The following is a 26397-nucleotide window of genomic DNA, read 5'->3' as shown; positions in this document are numbered from 1 at the left end:
TAACATCTTTATTAATTACCTGGATGTAGGAATAGAGCGCATACTGATCAAATTTGCAGATGATGCAAAACTGGGGGGGTTGCTAACACTTTGACGGATGGAGCTAAAATTCAGAGGGATCTTGATAAATTGGAGAGCTGGGCTATAGACAAGAATGAAATTCAGCAAAGACAAATGTAAGGTGCTACGCTTCTGGAAGAAAAACCAAATACAGATGGGGGATAACTGGCTTGGCAGCGGCAGCACTGGGAGTTGTGGTGGATCACAGCCTCAACGTGATCAAGCACTGTGATGCTGCTGCAAAAAAGTAAATGCAATTTTAGGTTGCATTAATAGTGGCATGGCAATCAAGTCACAGGTGCCAGTACTGTTCTATTTGGTCTGGTTAGGCCTTGGCTGGAGTATTGTGTCCAATTTTGGTCACCAATGTATAGAAAGGATATGGAGAAATTAGAAAGGACCCCGAGGTGAGCTGCAAATATGATCAAAGGGATGGAATGCAAGCCCTCTGAGCAAAGGCTGGAGGAACTGGGTATGGTTAGTTTGGAAAAGAGGTGATGAAGGGGAGACATGATAGTGGTCTTCAAATACTTGAAAAGCTGCCATAAAAAAGACAGAGAAAAGTAGTTCTCTTGCCACACACAGTGGGACAAGAGGCAATCGGTTCAAACTACAGCATAGCAGATTTAGATTAAATCTCAGGTAACACTTCCTAACTGTAAGAACAGTAGGACAATGGAACAGACTGCTTAGGGAGGTTGTGGAAGCTTTCAAAAGGAGGCTGGATTGCCATCGGTCATCTGGATGGTTAAAAGCAACAAATCCTGCATTGTGGCCAGGGGTTAAATCAAATGACCCTTGTGGTCCTTTAGAACTCTTACAAAGTCTAAATAGTCACTGGGCCAGAGTGTGATTCTAGCTTAGCAGTTAACTTGTTCCCCTGGAGTGTTCTAGGTTCCAGTCCCTGCTTCACATACCAGCTGAGTGTAAAGGGAAGGGAGGGAGGGAGAGTGCAACACCTTCATTCCTGGTTTTTTTTATTGGTGGTGGGGAGGGCAGATCCAGTGCACACACTCTTAGGCAGCCTTTGCGCATCTCTACCAGATTGTTTCCCTACCTAAATTCCCTGTAGAGCTCACCTAGTTTAGGCTCTCAACTGGTTGGTGGTGACAAAAATGTAAGTGGCAGGGGGCCTTTAGGTACCTAGAGGGTTAGGTGGTTTTAAAAATCTTAGCATTGCCTAAATGTTGGACTTTGTCTCCTGAAGTGGCTGTCTCCCTTGTGAATCTAGCCCATGTCTTACCCAAACCCCTTCCATCCTCAGAGCACTGCAGAATTGTTCTTACAAATGCATTAGTCCAGTCCAATTCCTCATATCCAGCCACCATCTGACTTTGGCACTATTTTATCTCCTGCCTTATGCATACTCCCTACTTTCTCTAATACCCAGCTTGCAAAATCCCCTCCCTAAGCATTTTAGAAAACTGATTCAAGTAGTTTTCCCCTGGCTAACCCCCTTGAGTTATCTTGTTTTCCCCTGCTCCAAAGAACAGCCTAGCTCTGCTTCACACCACAGGGCCTCAGAAGATATGTATACTACTGCTCAAATAACCTAGCTGAGCTGGAAGTAGCCTGTCGGTGTAGAGGCAATTTGCAGGAGGATCCACTCACAGGTCTGGAACAACTGCTGTGTAACTGAACAGCTGCCTCAAATGAAGTTTGGCAACACAGGCTATAAGCATTTTATATAGTAAATGGAGCCTATGCTTAGGAAGGCTGCTCAGCTCCCCCTAGTGTGTGGATTCCTTGCTCTGCAAAGCTGCCCCTACCCCTGCTCTCTCTTTGTAGTTGATGCTATTTGCATTGGAAGCAGGATTCTGAGGCATTCCCACTTTTCTGGCTGGCTGGGGAGCAACTGAAGATATTAAATGGATGAGTTTGGACTCTGGCATACTGGGGCTTGGGTACTCGTTTATTTCCCAGCTAGCGTGAGGGATGAAGACAAGGATGCTGCATGTGATCACAGCTGCATGGCTCTTTGGCAAGGAAAAATTGAGGCCAGATGTAGAGATACCATATTACGCTACAGCAGGTCCCAGTCCACACTTAACTTCAGCAATAGAGAGACAGTGCCTTCATAGCAGGAAAAAGTAAAACCCTAAACAGCTCTGAACTGCTTGGGCAGCAGATAAAAGGACACAGTTCAGCTGCCCCACACAGCAGATCCAAGTGTTCATACAAGAAGCTAGGTGTAGAGAAAGGCAAATTTTGCAGTTTGAATAGGCACTAAAGATTTGATTAGGTTCTATCCTCCATTGCAAAAGGGCCAGAGAATTAGGGTTTAGTCCAGTGGTTCTCAACCAGGGGTACGCAGAGGTCTTCCAGGGGGCATGTCAACTCATCTAGATATTTGTCTGGTTTTACAAGAAGCTACATAAAAAGCACTAACAAAGTCAGTACAAAGACTTGTTTATACTGCTCTACATACTATATCAGCAGTTCTCAAACTGGGTCATGACCACAAAGTAGGTCACGAGTTTGTTTTAATGGGGTTGCCAGGGCTGGCATTAGATGCACTGGGGCACAGGGCAGAAAGCCCAAGCCCGAACAACTTAGCTTTGCAGGGACTCCCTGTGGCTTGGGGCCCCAGGCAATTACTCTGGTTGCCACTCCCTAACGCCAGCCCTGAGAGTAGGAATAGACTCAGTGTAAAGAGAAACTTAACCGTTACTGTCACTTCACTGCTTCCCAGAATGAGAAGGCTCACAAGTGAAAAACGGACTCCAGTATCACACTGAAATGTAAGTACAGTATTTATATTCCAATTGATTTATAATTACATGGTAAAAATGAGAGAGTCAGCAATTTGTCAGTAATAGTGTGGCTGTGATGTTTTTGTATTTTTATGTCTGATTTTGTAGTTTTTAAATGAGGTGAAATTTGGGGATATACCAGACAAATCAGACTCCTGGTAGAGTAGTCTGGAAAGGTTGAGAGCTCCTGGTTTAGTCAACCTGTAGAAGAGAAGTGGGGCTCAGATTGAGCTGTTCCAGCATCTCCACCCCTTCAAACTGAAAGCATGTCTTTCACCTACAGCTCACGGTGTGCCATGGTTCTCAACCCTGTCCCCTTTATATCATCCCTACATTTCCCCTTGTATGGGAAAGCAGCCTAACTTCACCAGTACTCCTCTGGAACCTATCCCCCTACATATACAGAGGCTGCTCTCACATCTAGATTAGAGTAAGGGGCAGTACTTTGTGAAGGCACAGGGATTCAGGGGTAAGTGATGGCCGTTCCCATGATTAACCTTTAAGAGCACTTAAAGCAACAAGACACTACTTAACTTAGAACAAACTTTTTATTTTATACATCACACCAGTCTCAGTGATCTTTGTATGCGGGTCACAACAAAAAGGAGATCACACCACCTCCTTAGCATGAATTGATGTAAATCCTCTTCAGGCCCTAGGCTTCCCTCTTTCAGTTGGGGCACAAGGAATGAAGAAAGAGGAAAATGGGCTCAGGAATGAAGAACGCCCAGAGTTCTCTGCCTCCCTGAAGAGCAGTTTTAATGCTACTACAGGGCCTGGGCATGAATGAAGTCGGCCCTCATATTTTGCTAGCAACAGTTCACACTCCTTCACAATTGGGGTGCCATTAATAGTGTAGCTACTTATGGTTTCTCCCCAGAGAGCTCTGGCAGTTAGGCAACTGGCTCAGGAAGGACCATGGTCTACCTCCTCACTTCCATTTGGTTTGCCCTCAAAGATGGCTTTAGGCTTTAAGTCTTTCTAGTTAACAGCTTCCCAAGGTGGAGGCTCCCTGAAACAACGAACAGTGACTCGCTTCATTCTGAGTAGAAAGTGATAGCTCTGCCTCAAGATATTAAGCTTCCCATTAGTCAGTGGAGGATAAGCATTATCCTCGAGGAAGCTCTTCTTTTGAAGAGGCAGGGATGGGAGAGGAGCGAAGAACAAGTTGGGAGGTGACCAGCTACAAAGCCTGAGGTAAAAGGACATGATACTGATAAAATAAGTCACTTCAGAAGGAGTGTCCTGGAGGGCTTGTCCAAGAAACTAGAACTTCATTTAAAAATAAAATAAAATAAAATCTCCATGGGTTCCCCAGGCTGAAAGTGCTTCCCTCAGGTTGGTACCAACTAATCACTTCCCCCTTCTGCAAAGAGTGGGACTGACCAGTCTTACCACTGCCATGGCAAAGCTTGGCCTGCAAGTTCCAGGAGAGAAAGGAGCACTTGGAGCAGGCAAAGTCAAATGAGGGTGGCATTTGTTTTCAGTCTCCAGGCCCAAAAGGACTAGTCTGCTTGTGATCATTGTCTAGTCACAGGGGAGACTTATGCTGGTCGCAGGCCACACAGTGTTCCTGCACCACAGAGCAGTCTGGAAACATTCTCCCTATGTCACTGCTGCCAGGACCTTGAGGGGTAGGTAAGAGTTGTTCCAGCATGCATTGAACAGAGGTTAGAAGAGGAAGGAGGATGAGATGGGCAAGTAACCTCTATACTTAATCCTACCTCTGATTAAAGTTGTAACCGCTATTGGCCTTATATTTGGGGAGGAGAGGAAGAAGTGTTAAGAAAAAAAATTTAAACATACCTACTTAAGGTCAAGGATCTCTCTTGAATCCACCTTCCTCTTTAAGGTCCATCTGTTCAGTTTTCTGCATCCCCCTCCAAATTGCAGTCACTGCCATATTAAAATTAACCCATTTAAAAAACAGTTTAAGACAGGGAGAGTCCAGAACTCATTTGGCACCTTACCAGAGAGTGTGGAATTGCTGCCTCCCACAACCACCCACCATTCAGCACATTTTAACCCTGGAATTTCAGGTCTTCTAATGCCAATGGACTGGGGACAGTGTAGAAGGTTAAACAGACAGGACCAGATGGGGGAAAGGGAAGCAGCCAAAGGGCTCTTCTCCAATATATCTGGATTTTCCTCATCTTCATGCACACATAATATAATAAAGACTAAGAGCCCAGGTTGTACAAAAGTGTGTTGGGGTAGGAGGAAAAGGAAGGTGTCAGTCGATCAGTTCCACGTGTCTTGTCACCTTCGTTAGCTTATTATAAGTTACAACCCCTCTGTCATTCCTTGGGAGGGAAGGTTCTTCTGCAGCAGATCAGCTGGATGGGGTTTGGTTTAAGCTGCTCTGGATCTCTTGGCTAAGAAATGGAGGGAGGGGGAGAATTCCTCAGGGGGTGGGGGAAAAGGGATATTCAGCAGCCACTGGCGGGAGTCACACAAGCCCCCTGAGACTTCACTTTATGGCGCTGGCCCCCACGTCGCCGGCCCCCTCCTCCAACCTTCGACTGGAAAACAAGAAGGGGAATGTTAGTTTGTGATGACCCCAAGAAATCAAAAGTGACAAACACAGAACTGAGGCAAGCGCTCTACCTGCACTCTCACGGCTAGGGCATTGGGGGAGCACCTCTCACGGGACCAGTTTCCTACTCTCGCAGGTAGTAAGGAGACAAGCAGAAGCTAGTAAACTTTAGTTCTAGTCTTTTGGGGACCCAATTTACAGAAGCTCTGAACACTTAACTCCTATGAAGTCAATGGAAGCTGAAGGTGCTCAGGATCTCAGAAATCCAGGACCTGGGTTTCCATATTGTGGGTGATGGAAGCAGAAAGCCTCCAGGATTGTTTTGCTAACACGACTCTGTTCCCAGACTCAGGCCAGCAAGCCCACTTATCTCAAATCAGCTGTCAGGGTGCAAAAATACCTTATTGCCCTCTCGGTTGTGGGGCTCTTCATCCAGTGCAGTCTGAAGGAAAGCAGCAGGAAGAGAGAAGCAGAGATGAGCAAGAGCACAGCCACAAACACACCCAAGGGACAGGGCAAAAATACAGAGCAAGCGTAACAGGCTGGGAGTGCAGCCTTTATCCAATGACACCGCAGCAAAGAGGAGACAGAAAGGCATACAGAGACATGAACTGAAGGAAAGAATGCTGTGTCTTTCCAAGCCAGGCTCTGTGGTCTAAGTGTGATTTGACCCAAGGGAAGTGAGACAGCTGGCCTAGTGCCCGTACTTGGACTGTGAGTTCATTGTGGCAGGTGCTATGTGTTGGCACAGCACCTAGCACAATGGTGCTCTGGCCCACAACAAGGGCTCCTCGGCACTGTCTGAATACAAATGTTCCATTGAGAGGACAAGCTGACATCAATGAGCTGTCAGGATTTTCTCAGTTATCAGGGGGTCTAGTTCCTTGCTGGGGCACTGCTGGCTGTACCCATATAATTTGTTATTGCCAAGGGAACAGTCCCAAGAAGGGGGAGCAATGCTGACTTTTTATGGGGCTGAGACAAACAGCTGGCGGGAAGGAGGATGTGACTAGCCAGAAGATACTTCAATGTCTTTTGCTAACCTGTGGTTGCAGGGCACTAGAAGGTACTGATGGTGTTGCTCCTGATGAGGTGGCATCATCCCCCACCAGGGCCCCCCCAGCTGCTGTCCCACCCTGGGGCACACCATCCTCTCGTTTCGTAAGGGGTCCTTTTTTTGTTGACTGCATCTTGATCTGCTGGGGCTTGGAGTTCATTGGAGAGTTGTTGGTGGTCTGGAGTAACTGCCGGGTACAGATGGAAGAATATGCAGCATTAAAATGGCAGGGCCAGCCAGGCAAGGTTCAAAACTTCAGGGTTTCTTGAAAGTGAGGAGTGCTTAGAGAATTACTTCCACTAGCCATAAAGTGAACTATATAGCTAGCATCAGCCCACAGTTGCCCACACTGGCCCATAACCGTGCCTCAGAGCTGTCCCAAAGAAGCTATGTAGGGCTGAGAGGGGTGTTCAGTCTCTATAGCACAGCCAGTCCTTCATGTCAGGGGGACACCTGTCTGGAAGACAAAGACACCCGCAGCCTCCCCACACAGTCAGTTTCACACAGGCCAGATGGCCATCAGACTGCAATACATGCTGGTGGCCACTAGCCTGAGTTTTGCTTGAAATTAGCAACCAAGATAGTGAAATTATATCCTCCCATTCCCTGATTTCCCTACTTGTCTCCTCATTGTAGGAGTAAAGGTTTACTGGGAAAGCAAAATGGCAAGGGTCTGGCTCCTCGGCCTTTACCTTGGTGATAGTACCCACTGCTTTCGTACGGCCCTCACGAAAGACCAGCCGCTGGTCTATATGCAAGTATTCGGGGGTCTTGATGAAACGGAAGTGCACTGTAGCCTTGTCCCCTGTCCGTAGGCAGTCCTTGTCCATGCTGAGGATAGTGGCTGTCTGGCGGATACTGCCACAATGCACTGCAAATGATAATGTACCAGAGGCTCTCAAGTAGTAAATGCCACTAGTGGAACAAGCCTCAGATTAGAGTCCAAGGTCATTACTGCTAATCTATCCACAGCACATTTGAGTTCAGAATGAAAGAAACCTATTGTATTCTAATCAGTGCAAAGTTGACACTACAGATGCATTTGTTTGTTGCTCAGAAAAGAAGCTAAGTATTGGATACAGCAGTGGGTCTCAAACTGTTCTGCACTGACTTTCCTAGTGACCACGCACTGAAGCATTAAGAACCAAGCAGTGGGGGACCGTGGTATTGAGAAGAACAGGGTATGTCTACACAGACAAGAAAAACCCGCAGCAGGCCTGTGCCAGTCGACTCGGACTTGCAGGGCTGTTCCATCACTGTGTAGACTTCCAGGCTCAAGCTGGAGCCCAAGATTTGGGACCCTGTGGGGTGAGAGAATCCCAGAGCCAGCCCAAGCCCAGAAGTCTACACAGCGAGGGAACAGCTCCTCAGCCTGAGCCCCACGAGCCAGAGTTGATTGGCACAGGCCAGCTGGGGCTTTTTCTTTCCCCTCAGTGTCTCAGGCAGTTTGTTGTGCAAATGATGAAGCTAGAGAACCACTGGGCTACAGACAATGCTGACTCTTGGTAGCCACTGTGTAGGCTTTCCTCTTCCCAAGCACACTGGTTCTTACCGGCAGCAATCCTTGCTCTTCTAGATCTGCTCTCTCACCCATAATGGAATTGGGGAAGTTAATACAAGGAACTATGCCCTACATCCTGGATAAAGCAGAAATCACAGGTGGATTAAGCAGCCTAAGGCTAAAGCAGAAGTCTACAACTGTGAGCTGTGCAACTGGGATCTAAGGGTCAGAGAAAGCTGCTACACCTACCCATGGCCTGATAGCGTGGGCTGATGGTGGTGGGATGATGTAGCACCAGAATCTCTGCTTCAAATTCCCAGGATGCTTGTGGATTCAGCCGGGGGGACACCATCACCATGCCTTTCCGGATGGAGGAACGCTTGATCTAGGGAGGAAACAGGAAAAAGACAAAGAGTTAAGAATCATGCTTACTACAAGAATAAGTTCATTTCTTTTGCTCCTTTCATCCAGAGGGATCTCAAGGCATTTTACAGATCAATGATTACTCCAGCCACCTCTGGGATGCAATGTGATCACTATTCAGCAGCATACAACAATGTTATGCAGGGGTTCCAAAGAATGACTACAGCTGAAACTTTTGAAGAAGTTGTAGATAGAAGAATGTGATTGCCCAAAATTCAATTTTCAAAATTCAAGGACGCTGGGGTTAATATAGCTAAGAGTCCTTTTTACCTGTCTTTCAGACAGACACTCCATCCACCAACACAATGCCCACTAGCACTATGCTAAAGGCTTGTTTACACAGTTTTTGTACAGCTTTTACGATATGGGTTTGAAACCCGTGCAACACCACTAGCATGAATGCAGTTATACTGGTATGAGGCACCATTATCCCTAGGTACTAGGGCTTGTACCAACATAACTCTTTTGGTAAAAAAACCTAAAGTCAGACTCCTAACGGAAAGTTAAATTGGTGCAAACACTACATACAGACCAGGCCTAGGACATTAGCTTAGTTCTGACAAGAGTGATTCCTTGCAACACTTGTATTTAATGAGCGATCTCCTACAAGCCACACCTACTACATTAGACTATCTGGTGAGAACACAGTTCAAGATAAAGGCACAGAATTATTAGACTGGTGACAACACTTGAAAAGGGAGTGATATGTGGAATATGATCCACTAAATTAGTATGGGACTTTATGGTGCTGGTAGATGAACTCTCCCCCTGCCCTTCAGCGTTGGTGAAAGCAGTCTCATTTTAACCAGGATTAGAAAGTATCCTGAAGAAGCAAGGCTCTTGATATCAGGAACTAGGGCAGTCCCCCTCCCCATACACACACTCACCTTTTTCAAAGCAAAGGAGGCAGTCTGGCCACCACGCACCTCCTTCACAGGCATGCGTTTGCGGTGGATGGACTTGACAGCAATGGCCAGGAAGTTGCCCAAGGGGTCTGGACCCAGAAGCAAAGTGTCATTTAGCTTGATCAGGCCTCTCAAGGTTGTTCCAGACACAACTGTTCCCACACCCTGCACAAGAGAGAGAACCACCGGTAACTGGAGTCACTCAACCACGCTGTTAGAGCAGTAATGGAATTCCCCCTTCCAGCAGGCCCACCTCCAGTCCAGTCTCAAATGTGGCAGAGAGCCCTTCCCAGCACCAGTCCCCTTACCGGTACAGAGTAAGTGTCGTCTATCTGAAATTCTGCTGGCTCTTCCTCCCTGTAACTTGTTCGGGGAGACAGGAGATTGAGAAACATCTTAAGCAACTCCAGATTCTCACCAGTGACATTGGAAATCTGGAATATTGGGCACATCCTATAAGGGGGACAGACAACAGACAGCGGGAAATTAGTCCCCTCACTTTGATTAAAGTTCAAGGAGACATCAACATCTTGGACTGAGATAAATACTCAGCACTGGCAGGGGAAAGTTTGGCAGGCAGTTAGTTGCAGAACACCTCATAATTGAAATTCTGCAACACTGCATCTAAACTTCCTTGTGAGATTCAGAAAAGGGGCTTTAGATTCCTCCACTGAGGTCTGGGCACTGTGCTTCCATCTTATGTGGATAGCTCATAAGAAGCTCCTCACTTCCATCTGGGAGAGGAAAACATGGATGATCAGTCTGAGTTTTCCCTTTATGGAACTGATGTATTATGCAGTAGATGAAACATTAGTACATCTAAGCTGTGGGGATTCTGCTATCGCCTCATGCAGACATGCTCCACCCCCAAACAGGACTAATACAGATCACTCTCTCCACTCCCATTACCTCTCTGAGCTGAAGTTGGAGGCTGTTACAATGACATCATCTTTGCTCTGAACCAGCACCGGGATCTTCCTGCACCCTGGGGACTTCAGAAGTCGCTGTAACAGCTTCAGAGTTTCTTAAAGGGTGAAATGAACATAGTTAGGGCAGTATTCCCCCTCTTTAAAAATTGCCTTGGTCAGATTTCCTAAGGGAGACCAGGCACATTTCCAAAAAATTGACTTTCGGGTCACATCTTCCATATCAGCTAGCCTGCTGCCAAGCTAGAACTGTTCCAAAAAAGTATGAATTTGCCTCTATATACATCTATTAGAGTTGAGTTTAAGTTTTAAGGTTGCTTATTAGAGGTCTGTTTTAAATGGGAGTGGATTAATTTAATTTGAGACAATTTAAATTAGCGATTTAAATCACTAAATGGAAAACGTCAATTTAAATTAGATTTCAAGCAGTTATTTTCTAACGAAAGATGACTTCTCATTGTTTTATAATCAACCAATCTGATTTACATTAAAACATGTTGATTTACAACTAAATAGACCCTTTATACTAGATTGGGTACATGTTTTTGTGATGCAGGAAGATACACTATAACTATATACACTTATTCAAGCAATTATATAGCTCAGTATTTTCATATTCTTAATTGTACATTTTCAGTATGTTAGAAAAAAGGTCAGTAATATATTGCTTATTTACTACAAAATTAACTTTAGCTCATGATTTGTGTCAAGCTGCATCAGGATGGCAACTGGAATTAATTAAAACACAAAACGGCATATAAAATTTATTTGCATTAAAACAAAAAAAGGTAAATGTTTTGGATACATGAACTTAAAAGATGTTTCCTATTTACAACCAAATGATTTATTAAAGGAACAGAGAGCTCAACTGTAGCCTGTGAACTAAACTGATTTCAAGTCAGCCTGTGAAATTTTTCAAATATGCACAAGTGAAAGTGACTGGAGCTTAAGTTTCTACTCACTTAAAGTCTTTTGAAAATAAGACAGTCTCCTAAATTACTTACTCTGTCCTTCAAACTTTTAAAGCTAGATCTCATCCCCTCCCTCCTCATTTTTATTCATAGACTGGAAGAGGAAGACAAGTTTTCATACTCTTTCAACTTCCAATTGACTTCTCAACTTTGAATGAATTAGTCAAAATGAAGAAAATATTATTTCCTGATTGCAGAAGAAGCTACTAGTGTCAAAAGCTGGTTTAGCACTTCAATACACTCTGGTTCCTGGTGCTGAGCTAGTGACTTCTACCAATTCAGAGGTGGGACTCTTAAAGATCAGCCAACATGTACTGCTTGAATGGTTCACTTCCAGCCCTGAAATTTATTATGGTTGGCATGATTGAGGGGTGATTACTGGATGCCCAAGTCATAGCAGCATCTTCTTCAGCAGTTGGGCATCTGTCCTAGAACTCTGAATTGAAAATACTGGCAAGAAAGAGGTGGAGTAGGTGCTTGATCCATCCACTTCTTTACTGCTGAAAATTTAACTTTGTTGCTGGGTATTTCTTTCTTCAATGTCTCTTGAGGTTCTTTCCAAATTTCAACAGCATCAGCAATACAGCGGCAATCTTTCTGCAGTTTGCTCAAGGCTATACTGAAACCTATTTCCATATTCAGCATATCTTCTACAGTTCTCTTTAGTCCAAATGTTAACTACACTGGCTGTGAGAGTTCCATCTATTGTGTTATGATTTTCTTCTCAAAATTGTCATCAGAAGAGGCCAGTTTTTAATTAATAGCTCAAAATAGTCAACCACTGAATTCCATCACACATTTTGGGGGAGAATTAGTTTGGATCCTCATGCTTTGTTCAGTGAAGCTGAAGCACAGTGGTTGTTATGAAGTATTCCGCAATGTCAAAAATGTTTTCCTTTATTCCAAAAGTTGTACTTAAGTCTTTGCTAAAAGACGCAATCAAGGAGCACTGCACACCCATATGTTATAAGTTTGAGGTTCCCTTTATTATCTTCTTCTAGACTTCTCAGCTTTGCTACATTTGCAGCATTGTCTGCACCAAAGCTATGTGCTCAATTGTTTAATTTTTGTTCTGTTTGTTACAGCTTTTACTTCTACTTTAAGTATTCTGCTGAAAAGGCATTTCCTGATGTGTCAATTTCTGTAAAATAACATAAGATGGGGTTGTTGTGTGTCACACAAGAACAAATTACTGGATCATTGCATACAGTGCTCCACCCATCAAGACACACATTACCAAGTTTCCCGGTCAATGTTTTTTTGCACACTCTTCAGATTTCCTTTTCTTATACTGTATTCAACAACCTTTCAACAATGTCTGCTCGGCCGGATGCAGTGCAGCCTGGTCATAATGACTGAACTACGTCCAGTGAAGTATTTGCTTTGAACAAGCTGAAATGAAGAATTTGTTGCATAAATGAACCAAGCAATCTTTAATCTATGGAGTCGTTTTATCTTGCTGGAATTTGCTGGTCCTACTTATGAACTCATCCATGCATTTCTTAACGCAGTTAATTTACTGTCTGACATGTTTAGTTGCAGCACTCCTGGTGGTATCAGCAGGTGACTCTGAAGTTGTAGACATTGCAGGTGGATATTCATAACCCCTTATACCTAAACTGGATCCTGAAACAAAATGGTTAAAAAAAGGGGAGGGGGTCACTCGCTCACGGATTACTGCTAAGTGCACTGCTTTAAAAAAAAAAAAATTGTAAATGAACAATTCTGCCTACTAGTATTTGTACCACTGTCCAAATGAGTTTATTTTAAACCCAGTTTTATAGAGAAAATCAAAGGATTATCTAAATCTATTTAAACCCTTATCTTTAACAACATACCAAACAAATTTTAAAAAAAGGTTAAGTGCTAAAATTCATAAATGCCCAATCAAACTTTAAACAGAAAGTCATCACTTAGGATGTTTGATTATACTAAGGAATAAAGAATTTCAGAAGTCCAGCAGTGACAGTAAAAGTGTAATTGATAAATACTCCCACAAACTAACATACCGATTATATTTTGAACATATTTTGAAATTCATAAGTAATCCACCCAAAACACAAATTTATGACAATTTAAGTTATTTAAGGTATGGCAGGCAATGCATAAGAAAGATGCAAACTTATGTTTACTAACCAGTTGATCCAGATTGTTCAGATGTGTTCACATCATCATCTTCAAAGCCATTACCTTCTGAGGAGCATTTTTCATAATGCTGTTTCATTCTTACAGCCAGGCCTTGCATCTCTTTTTGCATTACTGTATTTGGCACATTCCTTTTGTACCCAGGGGTACAGGAGTTTCTTGAAAATATTCCCAAATACGGTTTTATGACATTCAGCCATGGCTGATTATTTTCCAGTTCCCAGGTGTTGAAGTCAACACTAGAAGTTGCACTCTGAAGAACATTGTCTCTTCTTCACAGTATCCTACTTTGACACCATTGTTGCTCCTTTCTGGTTGCGTACACTGTTCCTTCTGCTGTGTTACATAACTCACCCGCCCTCTCCTACCCCAAAAAAACGAAAGAACTAACAACAGTCCAACACTTCTGTTCATGTAACCCACATGCCTTTTGCACTGCACTATTTTACTTGTTTAGAGAGAGAGAGAGGGAGGGAGGCAGTTGAGAAGTCAATGGATTTCTGTTTGTATCAGTCTATGAACACATGCAAGGAGACAGAGCGAGGCCATTTACTTTAAATGTCACCCAGAAGCAAGGGTGGGCAAATACTGGGCATATCAGTGTTTTCCCATGAGCTGGAAAGTAAGTTTGCATGGTGAGTGTTGTCAAATATTCACAATTTGAGACCTAAGCCAATTAGAGCTCAGGTAGAGAGAAAAGTTATAAAACAGGAGTATGAGTAGGGCCCTACCAAATTCATGGTCATGAAAAATGCGTCACGGACTGTGAAATCTGGTCTTGTGTGTACGTACTTTTACACTATACTATAGAAATTTCATGAGGGAGACCAGCATTTCTCAAACTGGGGGTCCTGACCCAAAAGAGGATCATGGGGAAGGGGAGTTGCAAGGTTATTTTACAAGGGTTGCAGTATTGCCACCCTTATTTTGGCATTGCCTTCAGAGCAGGGTGGACGGAGAACTGCATTGTTGGCCAGGCACCCAGCTCCGAAGGCAGCGGCCTGTCAGCAGCTGCACAGAAGTAAAGGTGGCAATACCATAGCAAGCCACCCTTACTTCTGCACTCCTGCCTTCAGAGTTGGGTCAGGACCCCTACAGTTACAACACTATGAAATTTCAGATTTAAATATCTGAAACCATGAAATTTATGATTTTTAAAATCCTATGATGGCAAAATTGACCAAAATGGTCCATGAATTTGGTAGGGCCCAAAGTATGAGGCCACATAGGTAGGCTCAGCAGAAGATCCCGATGAGCAAGGTGTGGCACTCTGTACCTCAAAGCAGCACCCTAGAGCTCCCATATTCACCCATCACACAATGATGATATATTTCATACAAAGCATGCCACGTAAGATACCATATGAAAGATCATAGTCTGCTGAAACCTGTTGGTCTGTCAAAATATGTATATCATGTATATGAAGTTATGAGATTTTGCTGTATGGTTGTTACTGATCTAAAATAGGGGATAGTGGCATCATTCTTTGACTTTTTTCTTCCCGCACCTACGCCAGAAGCAACAAGAATGGTGGGAAAACAAAGTCTTGAACTGAGGAGACTGGTCCCAGGCTTAAAGGGAAGCCTATGTATTAAGAACTATAACATCTAGTGGGGTGAGAAAATGGTTTATCCAAATACTGCCTAGTCTAATAAAGACTAAGATTTAGACTATGTACTAACTTTTTGTGCCTACCACTTATAATCACTAAAAATCTACCTTTCTAAAGTTAATAAATCTGTTTTATATTTTACCTAAAACAGTGTGTTTTGGTTGAAGTGCTTGGGAAACCACAGCTCAGTTTACAAAGGCTAGTGTGTCTCCTCTCCACATCAAAGGAGTGGTAGACTGGATAATAAACTTACATGGGTCAGGCTTCTGACTAGGACAAGACGGTGCAGTTCTGGGTACAACCCTGGGGGGTTGGGATATTTGCGGATGCCTTTCTCTGTCTGATTTGTGAGTGGCTCAGGTAGAATTCATGCAATCCAGCTGGGTGTAGGGCTCCACATGCTGTTATACTGAGTGATAACAGTGCCTAGAGGGGTTTGCTGCTTGTCACTAGCAAAGTGTTGGGAGAGATAGCCCAGGTTGGAGAGTTAAGGGGACACAGTGGTACTCTAGTTCCAGGTTGTACCCCAGGGATCCTAGAAATCAGTTTGCCATGGAAAAAAATGCAGAATTTGTATTTTTTACAGAGAATCTTTAGTTTTTACATTTTGTGAAAAACTAAAAACATTAACTACATTTTACTGCTTGCAACCTCCCTCACTTGTGGTTGATTTTTGAATGCGCTTTAAATTTACATACTCCAGTAAACTGCTTTTGGTGCATAGAGGTTACTCAACAGCATATAGAGGTTTGTGTTTCAATGCATCTCATTTCAGCCTCCACAAGTAATTAAAGTTATGAAAAGATGCTGTAAACTTTAAAAATCACCCCTAATGACCCCGTCACTGAGTTTGGAAAGGACAAATTTCACATTGATAGCAATGTGCTGTTCTGTACTGTATGCAGCAAGGGTGCAGATTGCGTTCGAAGGCAGACAATGGCAGAACACATGGAAAGCGCCAAACTGAATAAAAAGAAGCTAAAAACAAGAGGCTGAAACAGCAGGGCCATCCACAACACTAAAGAAACAATGCACTATGACAGGACCATTCTATTAATTTTATTATAATGATTGGTACAGGTAGGCTTCAAACTTGCTTAAAAATTGTAAATATATCAATAATACATTGTGTTCAACTGATACCTACATTACGACTAAGGAAACTGAAGTTCAGCATCGCATTTTAATTGTGGAAAAACATGGATTTTATTTATTTATTTTTTAAATCACAGAAAACTAGAATCCCTGCTGATGAGATACATGTTACTGTCTCCTGAAGTCAGAGGCCAGGTCCAATGGGTGGGATGACTGCCATAGGGTTGCTAGGTGTCAGGTTTTCGACTGGAACACCAAGTCAAAAAGGGACTTTGGCAGCTCCAGTCAGCACAGCTGACCAGGCTGTCAAAAGTCCGGTCTGCAGCACAGCAGGGCTAAGGAAGGTCTATCTGCATGCCTTGGCTCTGCATGGCTCCCAGAAGTGGCCAACATACCCGGCTCTTAGGTGCAGGGGCAGCCAGGGAGGCTCCACGCACTGCCAGAGTGCCAACTTGGCCACAGTGCCGACTTGGCCACAGTCCCGGCCAATGGGAACTGCGGAGTCAGTGCCTGCAGGCATGGGCAGTTCGCAGAAGCCCCTGGCCCCCTGCCTAGGAGCTGCAGGGACATGCCACTGCTTCCAGGAGCTGCATGGAGCCAGGGAGCCTGCCGACTTGGAGTGCTGGAAGTAAGCGCCACCCTGCCAAAGCCTGCACCCCAACCTCCTCCCACATCCCAATTCCCTTCCCAGAACCTGCACCCCAACCCTAAGCCCCCTCCTGCACTCTGAACCCCTCAGGGCCAGCTCAGAGCCCCCTCCTGCACCCCAAACCCCTCATGCCCCGCCCCAGAGCCCGCACCCCCTCTCACATCCCGTGCTCCAGCCCGGTGAAAGTGAGTGGGAAGCAGAGCGTCAGGGAAGGGGGCAGGGCAAGGGTGTTCGGTTTTGTGCAATTAGGAAGTTGGTAACCCTATTTTGCCAGTGTCTTGCACAGCCCCCCCATGCCCCATAGGATCAAGCTCTTAGTAGGGAGTTTTATAAAGATGCCACGAGATCATGCTATCTCAAAAGTTAGTTTTTTCTCCTGATCTCCAGCCTTCAACTTAAAGTTTTTGATAGAGGCTCACAGATTCAGCATATTGTTTTATTTAAAATGATTTAAGAAGTAAGTTTAGGCCTTCACATATCTGTATTAAATTCAGATTTCATTTTAAACAGGTTTATTTTTAAAAGAAAATTTAAATATGAATTTATTTTTTCAAACAAGTCAATGATCTTTATGCACTCCAGTTTTAACAATCATAATGTGATTGCAGAGCCATTGGTCATTATCTTTGAAAACTCACGACGATTGGGGGGAGGTCCCGGATGACTGGAGAAAGGCTAATGTAGTGCCCATCTTTAAAAAACGGAAGGAGGAGGATCTAGGGAACTAAAGGCCAGTCAGCCTCACCTCAGTTCCTGGAAAAATCATGGAGCAGGTTCTCACGGAATCAATTTTGAAGCATTCAGAGGATAGGAAAGTGATCAGAACAGTCAGAATGGATTCACCAAGGGCAAGTCATGCCTGTCTAACCTAATTGCTTTTTATGATGAGATAACTGGCTCTATGGATAAGGGGAAAGCAGCGGACATGTTATTCCTTGACTTTAGCAAAGCTTTTGATACGGTCTCCCACAGTATCCTTGCCTGCAAGTTAAAGAAGTATGGGCTGGATGAATGGACTATAAGGTAGATAAAAAGCTGGATAGATCATTGGATAGTGATCAATGGCTCCATGTCTAGTTGGCAGCTGGTATCAAGCGGAGTGCCCCAAGGCATGGTCCTGAGGCTGGTTTTGTGCAATGTCTTCATTAATGATCTGGAGGATGGCCTGGATTGCACCCTCAGCAAGTTTGCACATGACACTAAACTGGGAGGATAAGCTGGAAGGTAGGGATAGGATACAGAGGGACCTAGACAAATTAGAGGATTAGGCCAAAAGAAATCTGATGAGGTTCAACAAGAACAAGTGCAGAGTCCTGCACTTAGGACGGAAGAATCCCATGCACTGCTACAGACTAGGGACCAAGTGGCTAGGCAGCAATTCTGCAGAAAAGGACCTAGGGGTTACAGTGGACGAGAAGCTGGATATGAGTCAGTGTGCCCTTGTTGCCAGGAAGGCTAATGGTGTTTTGGGCTGTATAAGTAGGGGCATTGCCAGCAGATTGAGGGATGTGATCATTCCCCTCTATTCAGCATTGGTGAGGCCTCATCTGGAGTACTGTATCCAGTTTTAGGCCCCACGCTACAAGAAGGACATGGAAAAATTGGAAAGAGTCCAGCAGAGGGCAACAAAAATGATCAGGGGGCTGGAGCACATGACTTAGAGGAGGGCTGAGGGGACTGGGATTATTTAGTCTGCAGAAGAGAAGAACAAGGGGGGGATTTGATAGCTGCTTACAACTACCTGAAAGGGGGTTCCAAAGAGGAAGGATCTAAACTGTTCTCAGTGGTAGCAGATGACAGAACAAGGAGTAATGGTCTCAAGTTGCAGTGGGGACAGTTTAGGTTGGATATTAGGAAAGATTTTCACTAGGAAGGTGGTGAAGCACTGGAATGCATTACCTAGGAAGGAGGTGGAATCTCCTTCCTTAGAAGGTTTTTAAGGTCAGACTTGACAAAGCCCTGGCTGGGATGATTTAGTTGGGGGTTGGTCCTGCTTTGAGCAGGGGATTGGACTAGGCTACCTCCTCAGGTCCCTTCCAAACCCGATATTCTCTTATCATAAAGGATTTGACCTTCCTTAGTTTTCCATGATGAGCTGAATGCTAATTAGTGGTCAGGACTAGAAAGTGTTTGAATTATTACTTGATTTTGCCATGATAGGACAGGACAGTCTTACTTCTGAGTATTATTACCACAGTTCCACAGCAGAAAGAGGGGAGCAGAGATTAGCATAAGAGCCAAGAGCAAAATGAAGTCCAGATAGGGGACACGCAGGAGTCAGTGTTCCAGGGCAGAGGATTTGGCTTTCAGATCCGATTCCTGCCCTCCTTCTCCTGCCATGATGGAGCCAGTTCTTTTAGTCCAGTTTCTTGCTTCCAGCAGTGGCCAAGACCCAATGCATTAATGAAAGGTGATCTCCTACAATGTAACTGTACAATGCTATGCGTGGGGGAAAACAAGGGGGATGTTAAGGACTTAAGTGGCAATTAGTTTATATTGCACAATTGTCAGCTGATCAGATTACAGCCAGGTTATGGTTATTAAGAAAAGGCAACTGTAGGAGACTAGTGTTTTGGCTAAGGAGATGCTGACATCTGACCATGTCATCTGTTCCTCATACAGAGCTCAAGATAAAGGGGCCACATCTTCCATTCAAATTAAACATCTACATCCTTCTCTTGGCACTGTAGTGGGCTCAGATCAAAAAAATTCTCCTCAAAAGGTCTGCTCTTTTACCCTAAACCAAATATGCTCCTCCCTCCCCAGTTACTCGCTTTATGACTGGGGTTCCATTAGTTTGCCAAACGTCTTTTACACCTCCATTTCCTATGATTTCTAAAAGGTACTGCTCAGCATCCCGTTTACTGAAAGCATCTTCCGACAGAATTTATACAACAGGCAGATTGCTAGTCTTCCTGGTTCTCAAAACTTCTGACCAAAAACATGTCACTGTTCCAAGTAACTAGAGCCAAATCCTTATGGGCTAGGAATGAAATCAAAGTAGGAGTATAAATTCAGGAAAAGAGCTGGCCCACATCCAGTGGTGTGCATCAGAACAAAGGGAAGTGCCTTGACTTTCAGGTAGGAAGCAGAGCAAGACCTTTTAAATTAATATCCATCCCCTACATCCCAACTGCAGGCTTCCCCCCCCCTTCAAATTTAGATACCAGGAGAGAAAGATAACCCCCCAACTCCAGCTAAAGCACTTGGCTGCCTCTCCCCAGAAAGTCTGAGACTGCCTGCAGTTACAATCTCTCTTTGGGGACCATTATATTAAGTTTATGAATGATTTATGTATCACTGTGCACAAGGGGTTGCATAGAACTCCAAGAGCAAGGGTTACCACAGCTCTTCCAGGAACTAAAAACTGGGTGGGTGATTAAGATGAATCATACAACGCCTCCCTGGGGAGGCTTATATATACTGGTTCCAACTGGGTTTTCCAAGGATCAAAGAAAATTTTTTTATGCCAAAAGCCCCAAGTTTAAATGGACATGGGGCCTTCTTTTGATTCAGCAAGTGGACAGGACCCTCTGGCCAAGGGATCCCCTAACCCTTATGGAAGGGCTGGAAGGACTTTGGCTTACTAGGACCCCATAAGTGTGATGGGTGACCTCTACCAAGCTTTTAAAAAAGTTTGTATTAACTGGTGTTAATATGGTTTCCTCTGTAATGCTTTTACCCTGAGAATAAACTTATTTTGCTTTATGAAGTCTGCTTGGTAACTGGTTTACACTATTGTAGTCCCTGGAGAAAGAGTTAACCACAGGTGCTGGACCCCAGTCAGATCTGCTGGGGAAATCACAGTAAGGCACAAAGTGAAAGCAAGCATAAATCCCCAATTCAGGGTGGGGGTGAGACAAGTGTCTGCCCAAGAAAAGCATTCGGGATCCTGGCCATCACTTAAGTGGGTGCCATCGAGGAAGACCAGGATAAGGGCCAAAGGTTTAGTTAACCCTGACATCGACAGCCTAATTAGGCAAAACCCCACAGCACACACTTTATTGCTGCACAACTAAGCAATCCAAACAATAGAAGTGAGAGCTGTAACAAGTGAGGGGAGTGTCTTGGGAAAAAAAAAGAGGACTATTTCTAGAATGTATTTGGGCTACAGCCTAAGCCATATTAAGTATGAGGCGACTTCCATTAGCCCTGATTCACCATCCCAGTTGAGGGGACACTAGCAAGCCTGTGGATACCGAGTGTTCTGAGGACAGAGGAGCAGTTGCTGGCAAAGATCCACATTTACCTTGCAGGATGTTGGCAGGACACATGTCGATTTTTGTCACCACGACAAAGACTGGAACATTGAGTGCCAGCGCTAGGCCCAGGTGCTCCTTGGTCATCCCAACAATCCCAGCATTGCTGCCAACCTGCATCAAAAAGTCATACAACTGCAGGTAGTTGGATCACACAGGATAGTTTGGCCAGAGTATGCAGTAGACCAGCGGTTCAGGACCTAGTTTTAATGGGGTCTCCAGGGCTGGCTTATACTTGCTGGGGCCTGAGGCCGAAGCCCAAGGGCTTCGGCCCTCAGCAGCGGGGCTCAGGTTACAGCTCCCCTGCCTGGGCCTGAAGCCCTTGAGCTTCAGCTTTTCCCCCCACCTGCCTGGGGTGGTGGAGCTCAGGCTTTGGCCCCCAGCCCAGGATGGCAGGGCCTTGACAGGCTCAGGCTTCAGTCCCTGCTCCTGGGGTCATGTAGTAATTTTTGTTGTCAGAAGGGGGTAACAGTGCAATGAAGTTTGAAAACCTCTGCAGTAGACTATGATCAGATTGTAGAACTGTTGTGTGTGGGGAGGAAGGATGCAATTCCAGGTCCCGTCCCCTCAACATCCCACCCCACCCCAAGAATTTTAAACACATCAGTAGGAGAGAGAGCAGTGAGGAAAATAATTCAACTCATAACTAGTGAGTACAGTATTGTATTCCCAAGTTCAGAAATCTTTCTGATGACAAAGAAAACATATCTCCTGACCACTTATGGGTATTGAAGATCCCCTGGCACTTCTCAAGAGCAGGGACAGCCATGGAGTCCTGGCCATGCCATCATATTGGGAATTATATTCTGCCTACTGAAGCTATTATTTATATTAGCACAGTACCTAGGACACCCCACCCCATCATAGACTAGGTATTCACTGTGCTAGGTGCTGTAACAAAAAACACAAAACAGAGTTTCTGCCCCAAATAAAGTCATCCACTTCTCTGTATTGGTATTTTACAGGTTTGAACAGTGGCATATTGCACTGCTTTATTGCCACTTACCATAAGCATGCAGAAATCTGGTAGGTGACCAGTCATGCCGAAGACTGTGGTCTTCAGGTACTTCTCATGCCCAGCCAAGTCAATGAAAGTGATGACCTTGGTAGATTTCTCACAGATTTTGGTCCACTCCAGGCTGCCACCATGGCTGTCAGGCTTGTTCACCACATTGCCCTCACTGTCAAAGCCCAAGATGTCATTGCCCACACTGCTGGTACGACCTGACTCTATCTCATGCTTGTGGCGGAAGAGCTTTTGCCGGGCAAAGCCCCGACCATTGTCCAGCTCACCATGCGTCAGGACACCCAGCAACGTGCTCTTTCCTGCATCCACATTGCCAACCACTGCTACCCTACCGGGGAAAGAATAAAGTAATCAAACACCGGGAGAAGAGTTAATGTCAGCTTGGTCGTCCCTTAGAAAAGTTTTTCATGTTAATACAAGCTAGCAATGAGTGCTGTCACCAGAACCTGAAATCTGTTTTTAGAGTTTTTGAGTTTGCACACAATATAAGCAATATAATCCAACTTAGAGGGACACTTTGGGGGAAATTCACTGTCCAAGGCTCATTCATGTATTAATATTAATATCTCTATTGATGCTGATGAGGGTGGCCATTGTGGCAGCATGAGTGATGTGAAAACCCAATCCACCTGGAACTAGACTGAGACTCCCAAGTCATTTTTATACAAGGTATCAGACACCCATCAAGAGATCACTTAAGTATTAGGCTGGAATTGAAGTGGTGACTGATAAGCAAAAGGTTCCATATTTCAATATCTGACTTATTTTAAAGAGTCCACTCCTTGCAAGGTCCCCAAAATCCCCTGCAATTACAGAATGACCGAGTCCCCAAATAACTCCTTGATGGATCAGCAGAGAATCCCTGAAGTGCTCCCAGGCCAGGGAGAGCTCAAAACAGAGGCTGTCACTCAGACACTGAAACTTTTGAGCCAAGAACAGGAGTGCAAACTAAAGATCATTACAGACAGCTTGTATAAGAAGGAGGAAAAAGATGTAATTAGCAAGGAGTGTTCAGACAGCTGTCTTTTCTGGGTTCATACAACACCCAAATTCAAACCACCACTTGCTCAGATCAAAGAGATGTGGCTGTGTTGCTGCCTAATCCTGCCTCCACCCGTCTCCTCACCTGACCTCCAGGAAGTCGTTGTCACCCACACGTTTCCGAACAAGGTAGTCGCGCACCTTGCCCCCTGCCTCCTGGTGCTCCCGCAGAAGTATCACATCTGCCTCAAGCTGCTCTGCCATGCTCTTCACGGTGGCATAGGATGCTTCCATATCTGCCTCACTCAGACCATATTCAGTCCCATCTAATGAGAAGTTGTGAGGGGGAAGGAAATAAGATTAGCAACACTTCCCAACAGCCTGGAGTAAATGGTAATTTTATTCTCTCTTCACATGAGCTGCCTATAGCACTGATTATACACATGGGAAAGACACCAGTCAGCCTACAGAAACACAGGAAGAATGGCCTATTCCTGAAGGAAACTTTAGGCTTAATTTTAAGACTCAAAGGAATTAAAGCGTCACTAACAGCAAAAAAGCAAAACAATAAATAAATCCTACTATCTGAAAGTGCTTTACCTACTCAAGTTACAAGCAACACCTAAAATCACTGAAGGATTAGCATAAAAATTCAAATATTTCTCATTCTGCTTACTTTGTGCATTTAACAGCACTCTGGGTATTTAGTCAGTTTCCCCATCTACAGCCAGATATTGTATTTCCTCTATTTGTCTTTCACACTACAACAGGGGAGAGAAAGTGTTTTAAAAAAAGTTACTAAGGGGATGCAGTGGAGAGGGTAGCTTTTGAAAAGCACTATTAACATGTTTTGTAAGACTGACTAGATCTCAAGTCTAGTTTTTCTTTACATTATTAAAACTAAAGAAATTCAAAGGAGTCTACGTGGGTTTGGGGGATTGTGGCTGTGATATGAAGTCTTTCTCCTCTAGGTTACTGGTTCCAATACAACCCCAGGTTTGTATACAAAAATGAATATTTCCCTCTTCGGAAGTCGTAACCCAGGTCTTAGCAAGCGAGTGCCTATCTCTAAACAGTCACAAATTATCCTCCTTATGGGCAATCTCAGCAGAAAGCACAAGGACTGAATTGACTAACCAAACTTCCCTACCTAGCTGTCATTATTCCCTGCAACAGGGATACAGAAAATAGATAGGACTGATATACATGGGAAGCTTGACTGAACACTGTCAATGTCCCTGTACTGCAGGCATAGCAATTGTAATGAATCAGACTAGCGGTCTACCTAATCTATTGTCCTGACAGACAGTGGCCACTTCCAGATGCTTCAGAGGAGGTGTAAGAAAATCTGCAGTAAGCAGTTATGGGGTAACCTTGCAAGGGGGCAGGTTAACTGTTCCATAGCTTGAGGGTTGGCTTAGGCACTAGAATAGGAGATTTATATCCCTTCCAAAACATAGTAAACATTAAAAAAACCACTTATTACTCTGGATAGTCTTAATATCCATGTACATGTCCAACGATTTTGAAACCCACCATGCTCCTGACCTTAGTGACATCCATGAGCTAATTGTACTTTCTATGAAAGGAAGAATTTCATGCTCTAGGGGTGTCAAATTCAGTATTTTTCTTTAGCACAACGACATTCAAAAATGTGATTTGCAAAAGAAAACGAACGAACAAGGGGCAGATATATGAAAGCCATGTTAAAGGATCAGGTGCGAAAACAGCAAACCACAAATATGCAAAGGCAGGTGGCTGCTGCCACACCTAGAATATATGACATTAAAGGCATTACATTTAGAAACAAAAAGGAACTGCTTTATGTACTATAGACAGCCTACAGGGGAGTAAGAAGCAGCTATTTTGGTTAAAGTTGATAGTTAAATATAAAGTGCTTCTAATACACTCCTGTGAAGTTTTCCCAATTTACAATTGGGAAAAAAGCAATGACAGAGGTAAAGCAGACACCTTGGAACATGAAGGAAGTCTCAAGACTGAGATTATAACTCCAGAGCTCCTATCACCCAGTGCTGTATTCAGATACCTTAACCGCTCTTATTTCCAAACACATTTTATCAATAATACTTATAGTTATGCCAGATATAATAGTAACAGGGTAACCAAATTATGTTTCCAAGCATAGTCACCAGCAGGGCATGTCCTGCATGTGGTATTATATTGGGGAATGGGGTGAAGGGAATTCTACTTTCCTCTGAAGCATCAAATTAGATGAACCAACACTTCCTTTTGAAGCAAGACTTTACCTTTACAAGAAAGCTGTACTCACCTGATCCTTGTCCAATTACATAGATAGTCTCCCCACAGCCCTCATCCATTCTCTCCCACATCTGCTGGAGCAGGCTGTCATACTGTTCCGATGTCGGACTCACCATCACCAACTAGAGTGAAGATCAGACAAGTTTAAATGCATTACCTGGGGGGGGGAGGAGGGGGGCAACAATTCCCAAAACAGCGCGAGATAATAGTCCAGCCCAACGTGCTCTACGTGGGAAGGAGGCTCTTTCAAAGCCCCTTTCAGTCAGTTTGGACACGCTGGTCAGTTACAGCGCAGGTCTCCTCCCCACACCGCACAGAGGTATTGGAGAGAGACACTCACCGGTTATGAGCCTTGAGCGGCTTTTAAACACTACGAAGTGGGGGGGGGGGGGGAGAGGGAGATCAGCCTCTGGGGTTGCCCAGTGAAAGATCCCAGAAGGCGCCAATTTAGGGGGAAGGGCAGCAATGTGCGGTACATTAAAAAATAAAGAAGCTGCCAGCTCACAACCCCCGCCGGGCCACATCCAGGAGCCGGGCCAGGCGCTCTCCGGGCATTAGGAGCAGCGAGCTCCAGAGACACCTGCCGCGCGACGTTTCCCGCCCTGCCGGCGACCTGCCGCCCCCGGCAGCATCTGACCCCGGCCCCCCGCGGCTCCCCAGCCCCACCGCCTCGGACAGGGGGCGGGCACCGGCCCAGCTCCCCGCGCTCGACGAGACCGGCCGTTTTCTCAGCGCGACGCCCCCACAGGTGTGGCGCTGCCCCCGCCAGGGACACGCCCCAACCCGCGCCGCCGGGAGAACCGGCTCTCGCGCCCCAGCAGCCACACGTCTCCCCCGCCCGGGCCTACCTTGCTGGTGAGGTCGAGCTCGGGCTCCCCGTTGAGCACCTCCCCGTCCTCGCTGCAGTCGGAGCCGAAGGCGGCGCGGTGGGGCCGGGAGGAGGCGGTCGCCTGGGCCGCCCCGCCAGGGGAGCTGGGCTCCGGCGCGAATATACAGGCCGGTACCGGGAAGCCCTCAATGGGCGAGCGGCTCCGCTCCGCCGCCATCTTCCCTGCTGCCCCGGCCTCCTGCACCCGCCTCATCAGCATAGCTCCGCCCTCCCTCCTTCAGCCTGGCCTATGCGTAGTACTCCCTCGAAAGCCCGCCAATAGGCTTGTTAATAATTAAGCAGACCCCTCCAGCCAATCACCAGGCAGCTTTATGAATAATTAAGCATA

At 45.1% G+C, this 26397-nt stretch overlaps 1 protein-coding gene and 1 long non-coding RNA gene across 6 annotated transcripts; one reads left to right on the top strand and one right to left on the bottom strand.

Annotated features, from left to right (window-relative positions):
• The first annotated feature begins 988 nt into the window (after positions 1-988).
• On the top strand, positions 989-20341 carry LOC140904205 (uncharacterized). Its single transcript, XR_012156456.1, has 2 exons — positions 989-2801; positions 7983-20341. It is a non-coding gene; the product is annotated as an uncharacterized lncRNA (long non-coding RNA).
• On the bottom strand, positions 3343-26397 carry GTPBP1 (GTP binding protein 1). 5 transcript variants are annotated; one of them, XM_073326410.1, is made up of 13 exons: positions 26029-26397; positions 25191-25302; positions 23046-23226; positions 21899-22247; positions 20883-21006; positions 10145-10259; positions 9544-9688; positions 9218-9400; positions 8157-8292; positions 7099-7277; positions 6393-6593; positions 5750-5791; positions 3343-5335 (listed from the first exon to the last, which is right to left on the bottom strand). In XM_073326410.1, exons 1-13 carry the CDS (start codon positions 26266-26268, stop codon positions 5243-5245), a joined length of 2100 nt encoding a protein of 699 aa, XP_073182511.1. In that variant the 5' UTR covers positions 26269-26397; the 3' UTR covers positions 3343-5242. The 5 variants fall into 5 exon arrangements, 3 of the variants coding, with proteins under 3 accessions (XP_073182511.1, XP_073182529.1, XP_073182520.1); XM_073326428.1 differs by lacking the exon at positions 26029-26397 and adding an exon at positions 25521-25757; XM_073326419.1 differs by lacking the exon at positions 5750-5791 and having other exon boundaries at positions 26029-26396.

This window comes from Lepidochelys kempii, chromosome 1, assembly GCF_965140265.1.
Source record: "Lepidochelys kempii isolate rLepKem1 chromosome 1, rLepKem1.hap2, whole genome shotgun sequence".
Lineage (NCBI taxonomy): Eukaryota > Metazoa > Chordata > Testudines > Cheloniidae > Lepidochelys > Lepidochelys kempii.
The sequence above is the reverse complement of the archived record's forward strand: the minus strand, read 5'-3'. Positions and strand labels throughout refer to the sequence as shown.

Excerpts from the sequence above, each read along its gene's own strand:
- GTPBP1 (XM_073326410.1), bottom strand. The coding sequence starts at position 26,268 with ATGCTGATGAGGCGGGTGCAGGAGGCCGGGGCAGCAGGGAAGATGGCG. Across the intron at positions 25,303-26,028 it reads AGCTCGACCTCACCAGCAAG|TTGGTGATGGTGAGTCCGAC; the intron begins GTAGGCCCGGGC and ends TCTTCACTCTAG. Across the intron at positions 8,293-9,217 it reads CCTCCTTTGCTTTGAAAAAG|ATCAAGCGTTCCTCCATCCG; the intron begins GTGAGTGTGTGT and ends TTTCCTCCCTAG.